We start from the raw sequence: 10,426 nt of genomic DNA, 5'->3' as shown, positions 1-10,426 counted from the left end.
TAATAGCATTTAGGCATCCTCATCCAGAGAGACTTACATAAGTGCTTTTAAATATCCTTTAATAAATAAATTCTTCCACTGATTCATGCAGTGTGGTTGCTGGTTCGCACTGTGATCTTGTATCTTCAGGGTCAGGGATCGAGCCTCAGGTTTGTGTGCAAGGAGTTTGCATGTTCTCGCTGTGCTTGGTGGGATAATTGGTGTTCCCAAACTGCCTGTAGTGTGTAAAGAAGTGTGTGTGTGCCCTAAGATGGATAGGCACCTTGTCCAGGGTGTACCCAAAGTCCAGGGTCTACCTCGTACCCAAAGTCTTATGGGATAAGTTCCAGGCCCAGCATGACCCTGTATACAGGATAAAGATAAATGAAGAACAAATGAACACTGGTTCACTGTTACTGACCTGAAGTATCATCAGTCAAACACTGTTGGAAGATTATTTATTTATTTATTTATTTATTTATTTAATAAATTAGTTATTATTTCAACCAAGAAATGTTCAGGAAAAGAAAGATGTATGTTATACTAATATAATATTAATAATATGAGCATATTATTATCATAATATTATCATAATAATTGTTTTTATATTAAAATCTTTTAATTATTTAATTAATTTTGTATTAAATTGGTTTCATTTTGAATGAAAAAATTTATATACTTTTAATTTCTTAAAGTGTGTATAATTTTTTTTTAAATATACATATATTTCTATATATTTTTTGTATATACACTGTATATACAAAAAATATATACACACACTTACATACATGCATACTTATACTTAATGAAAACAGTCAAAACAAACAAACAAGCAAACAAACAAAGAAAGAAACAAAATGAATTGACAAAGTCCAAACTTGATTGTGCATCCTCATGACTCAAGATTTCCACCTTGCAAATGCTCTAAAATGGTCAGAAAGTTGCTGTCTGTCCTAGGCAATCATTCACACTTCTTGTTGCATCATATCGTCTAGCAAGCTTTAAAACTCCTGGCTGTGAACAAAGAAGACGCTGAGCAACCTCACACCGGCAAAAAAAAAAAACAGCCTCCAGCATCCCAATTGCTCTTAAACGCTGTGAAGGTGTGAGGCGGAACATCACTGATTTTCCTGTGTATTCTTTTACAGGAGCCTTGAGAGAGTACACGAAATTTATTCACGTTTCAATCAGTACACCTTAAGGGTTTGGTTTATTAGAGTCATTAAGGAGTTTTGATTATCCTGGAGCTATCACACATGGCATGTTAAGCAAGCCATGACAAAATTGTTAGTCAATAAGTAAAGTTGCAGAGTATAAAAGAACAGTAAAATAATTGTTGCTATTAAAAAAAAAAAATAGTGACACGTTTCATTTGATGTTCAGGATATATTCCTATTCTGGTATAATCATCCATTAACTGCATTTTTAAAACTATTTCTTGCTGCATTGTGTGGCAAGTGGCAAAAAAGGGAAAAAAAAATTTTATCCTTTAATTTTTTCAGGCTCAAAGAAAAGAAAAAAGACTTGGTTTTAATCTAGACACAAAATTGAAAAAGCTCTCGTCCCTTGAGCGCTACACAAAGCATGAGGCGTGAACTGCATGCTGGTAATTTCAACAAAAATCAAGGGCCATTTAAAATTCAAGTAATGTGTGTGTGTGTGTGTGTGTGTGTGTGTGTGTGTGTGTGTGTGTGTGTGTATGTGTATGTGTCCTGCAATGGATTGGCACCCTGTCCAGGGTGTACCCTGCCTCGTGCCCTAAGCCTCCTGGGATAGGCTCCAGGTCGCAGGTCCCAGATGAGTGAGTAAGTGAGTTAAGTCAAGTCAGAATACAGACAACTTTTAAATATTGCAGACTCTCAAAAAACAACTAAAAGGGAGGTGGAACCCTGGAACTGTTTGAATGTAATGATGTAATTTGCATAGTAATGTGCAATACGGCGATCTGATTTCAGTCTCGCTGACCAGAGCCGTCTTTAACTGCAGTGTAAATGCATGTGGTTAAAATCTCATTAGGATACAAATGGGGTCAGAATTATGGAAAAGAAAAATTAGAAAACGAGGGCAAATGTTTGCATCTCCTTTGGGTTTTTGAGTAGAGAAAATGACAATATACAATATATTACTTCCATCTACAATTTCTAAAATTAGACTTCATCCTTTATTAAGATCAAAGTTCGAAACATAATGCACCAAAAAAGTGCTAAATGGTAGAAAGACTTTCTGTCTACCATTTATAACCAATATATAATAAGTAATTGCAATCAGTCAGAATGAAGCTTTGGTGGGCGGGTAGTGTCAAACCATAAATTACAGCCTTAAACCTACAGTATGAATTCAAATGATTTTTTGATATTCATTAGAATTTGTTGGTGTTAATACATTTAAGGCTTTCTCTCCCCAAATTCCCGAATTTCTTTCACTTTCCTTCCACCTCCCAAAAACATGGTTATTTAATGACCAAGTTAAATTGCCCTGTCCATGACAATGTGAGTGTACTGTATGTGTTGTGTTCTGATGTACCGGCAATGCATTCATTGTGTATTCTTTCCTTGCACTGTATCTCTGGAGTTGGCAGCAACGTTACAGGGACTTTCACCAGGATGAAACGATTCCTCAAGATGAATTAATGAAGAAATGAAGAAATAAATGAAAAGCTTTTCAAAAAGGTGCAGTCTGCTCCAAATATTTCACCAACTTTAACATTTTTGCATTCATACGAAATTTTCCTTTACAACTGATGCAGTCAATCATCGAGGACTCATTTGGTGTATGATGATTTCATCCTGCCTTTTTCTTGATGCTAATTGGTCATAATCTTGTTAGTGCATTAGCCTCAAACCTCCAAGGCAAAAACCGAATCCAGATTATTCACACCCAATATTTCTTGGCTGCTTCACTTCATTTGAAAGATGATTATTTTTTTTCCTTCAAAGCATCTTCCAAATATTGGACCAACTTAAAATGCTCAGTCGATTAGAACGTTGCAATAAGCTCATACTTCCGCCTACATTTGTAATGTAATGAAACTTCTTTGCGAGACGAGACCTCTGTCATCTTACTGTTTGATGCATGGACGTCATCATTGGTGCCCTTACATTGTCCTTTGCTCCTAATTACTTTGTGTTAAAGTATTCTGCATAAATCAGTGAATGGGAAAAAGCTGTTCCAATCACATTACTGTTTATTCGAGGGGATTTGTAGTTCGAGTTCCTGTATCCCACCTGACAACTGAATTGCTTACTTTTAATTGGAAATGATCACAACTCTCTTGTGAGTTTTACTGCGGAAGGCTCTGGCACGCATCCATTCTTATATGGCACCCAGAATGAAACATCCATCAAATCTCAAGACAGGAGATACTTGCTCTCCAGCAGGCAGAAAGGAAAGTGACCTTCAGCAACAAGGAAAAGGAAACTTCCCATATTCTCCACTATGGCTGTAAAATACATTGTTGGTTAAATGTCACAGCAGTTTGGATATTGTAGAGGCCCCGACCCAGCTCAGAGAAGGTTTATGCGCTATATACTGTACAGTACCAGCATTGACATGATCCAACAAATACTTTTAGTTAATATTTAGTCATTTGCAATAAAATTCACACTATTACATTTAATCCCAGATGTGCAGCTTTACTCTGTACCTCTTCCTTTTTTTTGTCTCTATAGTTTTATGCTCTAGTCCTCTTGCCACACAGTTCTCTTAGATCACATTCTTGCCTTTGTGGACTGCTTCCTCCATCAGTCCTAGATAGGCCTTTTATCCCTTACAGGAATGTCTTCTTTCACATCTCTCCCGCTCTGAAGCCTTTGTCTGAAGTTCAGATGAGACGCTCTACCCTGCTGCCGGTGATCTCATCAGCACTTTGGCACAGACAGATACGCGGAGGGAACGTGGCCGAGACATCTGCATTCACTCTCTCTCTCTCTCTCTTTGTGGGTCCATGTACACATTTGCATTCTATAAAAGCACTGAATGGAAGATGGATATAGCAGTTTGGGATCTGTTGATGAAAATCAAGCACGGCGATACCGAATATGGCAAGGGAAGTGTCATCTGTGTCTGCTTGGTAGAGAAGAAATGGAAGATAATTTAGTTGTGGGGGGTGGGGGGTATAAAAGAAAAATAAGTTACCCTATAAAATGTTCCAGTTTGGTGAAGCTCGTGTTTAGTGAAGAATAAACCACATGCTGTTTTTGAAATTTATTCATCTTCTAGTATCAACAACCTGATGTTGATTATTTTCCTTTAATGGCAGATGCTTTATTTTTTTGCAAGACTGGGTCATTCTTCAAAAGCTATAAAAACATTAATTTCTTTCAACAGTTATTTTTGAATTATTTATTTTCTCAAGTTAATACGACAATTAATGCATCTTGCCATGCTGCTCAAGATGGAAAATAAAAGGTTTCCATTTTATTTTTTCTTACGTGGAATTGTATAATCAAACTCTTAATAAGTGCTGACACTTGTGACTTCTTCTCATAGAAACCTTCCACTTATTAATAATTATATCATTAAAAAAAATGCTGATTTGGTGCAAGCTTCTGTATAAATAATGAATAAAGAAATTCTAACATTTGAACACATAATGAACTATATGTTGTTGAGCTCATGTTTATATTCATTCCGACATTCCTCCGTAGTGTCTAATTTAAATACGATCTTTGCCAGATCTACAGCCGCACCTCCAGGTTTACAGTGGCGAAACATTCATTACCATAAACCTTGATCTTGAAGTAGGACTTCAAATCAGCTTCTATCGAATATGCCATGCTGTGATGTGTTTAGACTGAAATACGCCAGTGGAGAGATGAAAGGAAGGGCAGCTCCTCAGTCTCCTTGTCCAACACAGGATGTGCATGCTAACATGTATGCCGCGCAGTCAACCGGCGTACGTTTGAGGTGCTGCGATTTCATAGAAAGACCATCGACGGACTTCTGAATGAGGATGAAAAATCATCACGGCTTAAATTCATCATGTTTGTCTTCAAAATTCAAAATATCCAGGACAATAGTTTTTATTTTTTTTTAAAGGTGTGACCCTGTTTATATTTCATCAGCACAAAGATGCTGAATTCATATGTTGCATAACCTCCTAGACTGATGGAAAGCCCATTTCTTTACTGCTAATAAAAAAAAAAATTTTGCTCAATCTGTCTTTCAAATGGAGTTGTGTATCAATATTCGATACGCTATCAGACGTTTCTATTAGGTCTTTCTAAATATACAGTGCTTGCACAAATGTGCTTCGTCATCACTATTTCTTCCTTTGTTATTAGTTTTTTTTCCCCCGAATGCTGCATATAGCCGAAAAACCCGAGAAGGGCCGCATTTAAAACAGTATGCAAGTTACGTTTGCACATAATCATTCCTTTGACACAGTCTGTTTTGTTTAAGCCGATTTTTTGTGGTTAAGCATCACGGAAAAAGCAAAACACCTAACCTGCGTATACGTACTCGCTTCCAGATATCATTAACTCAGGCGTCTATTAATTCTCAGCTATCCCGTACAAGCCGTTTTTACGGACTTGGCTCTGCTCCAGAGCTTGCTGATTTGAATCCCGGTCCATGTGTAGCTCTCAGTGCATACACCGCTTCCATTTGGTCATTTATGAGCTCAGCAAAAAAAAAAAAAAACGTCATCACATGACTGATGGATCAATCCAAGCTGTCACAGGTGGAGCCAGGGATACAATTTATTGCTGCGGGCCCTGCCAGAGTAATTAAGGCTGAGTCAAAGGGAAATGAGAAAGGCCGAACCAGCAGGGAGTCTTGGAGCTTCTCGTTTCTGCTCGCGGCGCATCCGATTGAGACGGAACGTGTCAGTCAAAGAGTCACATTCAGACATCAGAGCAATGCTAAACTTAAACTGTAATTGTTTCTGCTCGATCACGATGCCATTTACTGGCATCTTCGTGTGCCGCTGAGAAGAAATTAGTAGTGTGACTAAACAACTCGATGATGTCGACGATAAACGCTGTATACTCCCTTTAGAGTTCGAATGTCACATCTAATTCTGCATTACCGAACCCAGGCACGTGCATGTCACCAGAAGAGGACAAGGAACACACGTTACAAAAGGAATGAGCCTTTTTTTAATCTTACATTGCATTGAAAATTTACATAATAGATTCATACATTTTACAAATAATTTTCCCATAAAAATATATTTCTTTACAAAAAAAAACACTTTTTTTTCTTTCCTTTTTTTTTTTATATATATCTATTCTTAATGCATTAACATAGAGGGAGTTCCCATCTGTACTGCAAATATTCATCTTCTCGATTGGAAAGAGTTCCTTGATTGTTTGGGTGTCTTCTTTTATTGCAGTCCGTTACAGAAAAGAAAGGCCAGGGAGGGGAGTGGGGGAGGGGGTGTTGGGTGATCAGCTCAGCTCAGCTCACGTCGAGAGGGGTTACGACCTCTTGAGCAGGAGTTCCAGGGGCAGGACAAGGCGTGTCCAAATATTTTTGGATACACAAATTTTCAGTTTGTAGAAAAGAGACCGACGGAAAAAAAAAAAGTTTGAACAATGAGAAGAAGGGAAAGCAGCAGACCTGGCTCGTGTGTTGTGTTTTACTTTTTGGTAGGCACTATGTAGAAACCAGCCATGTTCGAAAATACACCAGTTGATTAAGCTACAATGGTAAGAAGCTCCGGAAGTGTACAGAGTACCATGTAAATGAGGTGCAATGCTGCAGAATCCCTGTGCCTGATGCTGAGCAAGGAAACAACAAAACAAACAAACAAAAAAAAAAAAAACAGATGCTCAAAAGATCACAGATTGATTTGTTCGATTTTAGGGACTTTTGGACAGTCATGTCAGAATCGGCTTGCTGAAGTCTGCAGCTTTCTCAACAGCGTGTTTGAAATCTTTCGAGTCACTAGTAGGGCCTGTTGGTCAGGGAGAATGTGATGAGAGGTACAGTACGTTAGAAGGCACTGGAATGAATCTCACAGCTTGAGGGCCTGGAAGCACGGAACTGAGGTAAGTCTGACCCTGATGCGATCACGTCGAGCAGGGGTTTAACTATGAGATTATGGCACCGAGAAAAAAAAAATCTAATTCGAATTGGACTGCGATGCAGCAGTTGTGTGTCTGAACTGATAAGTGGAAATTTAAAGTGTGTTTAAAACCAGATCCGAGTAAAATCGATTATGCGCCGGAGCCGTAATAACGTCAAGTTGCGCTTAATGAATATTTATGTCATGTCAATGTCAGACTGAATCGGAACAGTGCTCCTCGGCCCATATGGACTAGATAAACATGTCACTGCTGCCACATTACATATTTAACTCATGCATGCTAATTAATGTAAATGTAATCTGAGTTTGTATAAAAATCTAGGTACAAATGCCAAGTGCATTTCATTTTATACAAATTTTCATACCAGCGATTGCAATCATACAAATGAGATGATGAAACCGAGTAAACGAACCGTTTTTTTTTTTAGCCGAAACACGATGGGGCACGATGACACGTTTCCCATCAAAGGAACAATCAGGACAATAAGCTTGTAACACCATCTGCAGACTTCAGGTCCAAAACGCTGACAGCTGTCTGAGAGGTCATGGAGTTGTGAACCAACACAGAAAACTGAACTGAGAAACCGAGTTATAAAAAAAAAAAAAACAGCAGGAGAATAATAATAAGAAGCAGAAGAAGAAGAAAAAAAAAGCCAGCGTTACACAGTTAAAATGTCAGCCTCGCACACTTCTGCTTTCTCATCGTAAAACGTCACATCCCATCTCAAAGTAAGATACAAATGTACACAGAGAGAACTAAAAGCTAAGGGCGAATGTATATTAGAAAATCGAGGTGGGAAAGAAAAAAAAAAGTCTCATTATCACCAAAGAATTATCCAACAAATATTTATTTCCTTCAATACCAACAGCACACTTTAATAATTTCTTTATAAACTCTCGATAAATGCTTTCAACCTTCACTTTCTCCCATGTGGTACATAGCACAAAAATATAGAAGGTGGCTGATCCTTGTATATACGCGACTGGATTTTCAGATCCCTTTTTCCTTAAAAAAAGACCCATTTGAGTGTGAAGAAGCACTCACAGAGTGCAAACGGAGTAGCCGTAGAACTCTCCACGCTTTCTGCTGTGAAGACTGTGAAGATCTTTTTTAAGGGGTGGATTTAAAAAATAATAATAATAATACTAATAATAACTCATATACCCATCATTATATTCCATGTCCTCTGAAGATGCACATGGTCAAACCACAGTTCCTGAAGAGTGTGCTTTAAATATCACAGGAAGGGTAACAGTGCATCCATTAGATGTTCTCTGCCAGTCTCAGTGAAATACATCCCTGCCTGGGACAACATTATATCCAGTAGGCTTGTTAAAAATGACAAAAGCTTTGTTTAAAAAAAAATAAAAATAAAAAAAAACAACAAAAAACAATCAAAAAAACAAAACCCCAACAGTGTTATTTGTGTACGGTGGTCCTCATTATACCATTGTGCAGACTGTGTTTAGGTTGGGGTCGAAACGGACGACTTTGCCCTCCACGGACTTTGCGTTGGTGTTGTACATGGGGTTCTCGAAGGCAGCCTGCCCGTTGTTGTTCTCGTGAACCGAGCAACCTGTGTACTGAGTTTTAGGGGTAGTCCTTTTAAAAGACAATAAAAGATACAGACAAGGGGATTAATCCTAGACAAAACAAAGCTTCAGTGCAAAACTGTTCATTAATACACGTCTACTAAGTATATGAGGTAAATGTAGCCGTTAAAGCACAGAACATTTTAGACATGTTTTGTTTTGCTGTTATTTAATAAACATATGTAGGGTTCAGGATTGTGCAGAATAGAGTGCAATATCCTGTTTTTCAGCACAAAATAGGCAAAAACTTAATTTTATTTTAACCAACCTGAGTAAGAAATTAAAGAATGGGTCACATAGGCAAATAGATAACACAAATATACATGATCACATGTTTTTATACTGTAGTTGTTTTCGGTTGTTGCTATGACCAAAAAAAAAAAAAAAAAAAAAGTTCTACATTTTTGCCATGTCATTCCCATATTCCAGTAGTGGTAAAATTTACACGTTATGATAGTAATGATAATTTTTGTTTTTTCAACCCGACATATATTTATACCCAAATGCACAGTTTGATGTCTGAAGCCTCCATGTTACTTCCATTATACCAGCAAGGCTTTCATATAAGCACATATATTTATATTTTTTTTATCGCCATTGACCTATGCTAAGTTGCTGGCACAGATCTGTGCAGTATGGTGACAGAGAAGTGCATAACAAAATAACAAAACAGAAAAAAAAAACTCAAAACTGAATACAAAATAACAAATTTAAAAGCAAAATAACAAAACCGAAAACAAAGTAACAAACCTGAAAACAAAATAACAAATACAAAAACTAAATAGCAAATTCAAAAGCGAAATAACAAAGCCAAAAAACAAACCAACAAAACCAAAACTGAAGGAAAAAAAGAATCTAAAGCAAAATAACAAAACTGAAAACAAAATCTTTTGATTGTTTTGTTTCTGCATCTGTTATTTTGTTTTGTACTTATCGTCCACTGAAGTGCAGCTTGGGTTTTAAGGGTTTTAAACACTGAGTAAAGGGCAGGACACTGAACCTAGACTCATAAGTGAGAGCAATCTTCCCCAGTCACTCTGCAGTACAGTCTTAAACTCTCTGCTGAAATTCAACAAGCCTTTCTCTGACTTCCCAGAGTTTTTGTTTTGGATAATCTTTCCATTAATAGACCTCTTAGGGACGTTTGGTTAAAATGACAAGCTTGATCGTCAGAAAGCTCCACTTAAAAATACAAATGTTTCATGCTCACAGTGGTAATATTGTGGACAACCTATGATGTAAATGCAAATTTCACCACACACACGCACTTACCTCTGTTTGTAGAGGTAAAATCCAAAGCCTGCAAAAATCAGGGCAAAAAAAGGCACAAGGATTGCTATGGCCACAGAGCTACTGTTCGTACCATGCGGTGTATTTGACAAGTTATTACTTTCCGACATGTTCAAACCTGTGGGAGGCGAAAAATAGAAAAACAGGATCAAAACACTCTTGTAGCTTTCCACACAATAAAACACGGAACAAAACTTTGCCGGTAAGCCGAGGGATGAGGAAGGAGGCACTGTTCTGTTCTTGTTGTTACAAATAACTCTTTTCTCCAAACAGAAACTTTGCTTCTGAGTTCTCTTGTGCCCTGACCTAATTATTATAAATCTTTAGGGTGTTTAGCTCTCTGAGCTGTAAAAAAAAAAAAACACAAAGGCAATTTTAAGGTTTTGATTTTATTGCATGTATTTTAATTTGCACACTAACTTTAATATAGTGTACAGTATAGGGCACTGGGATGCGACTAAAGCTTGTCAGGTACATTCCTCCTTTATAAAAATCGAGATTAGCAGTAAGTGAATGAGGACAGCTAAACACTCC

The 10,426-nt window shown here is 37.4% G+C and overlaps 1 protein-coding gene across 1 annotated transcript in view; it reads right to left on the bottom strand.

Annotated features, from left to right (window-relative positions):
- Positions 1 to 6,141: 6,141 nt before the first annotated feature.
- Positions 6,142 to 10,426, bottom strand: part of csmd3b (CUB and Sushi multiple domains 3b) — a 553,034-nt gene continuing 548,749 nt past the window's right edge. The window contains exons 69-70 of the mRNA XM_053491539.1: positions 9,875 to 10,010; positions 6,142 to 8,612 (exon numbers count right to left, since the gene is read on the bottom strand). Of these exons, the coding sequence (XP_053347514.1) occupies positions 8,453 to 8,612; positions 9,875 to 10,010 (296 nt within the window). The 3' untranslated portion in view covers positions 6,142 to 8,452. The remainder of the gene's footprint in view (positions 8,613 to 9,874; positions 10,011 to 10,426) is intronic.

Source organism: Clarias gariepinus, chromosome 3, assembly GCF_024256425.1.
Source record: "Clarias gariepinus isolate MV-2021 ecotype Netherlands chromosome 3, CGAR_prim_01v2, whole genome shotgun sequence".
Lineage (NCBI taxonomy): Eukaryota > Metazoa > Chordata > Actinopteri > Siluriformes > Clariidae > Clarias > Clarias gariepinus.
Note: the sequence above shows the minus strand (reverse complement) of the source record. Positions and strands in the feature narration are given on the sequence as shown.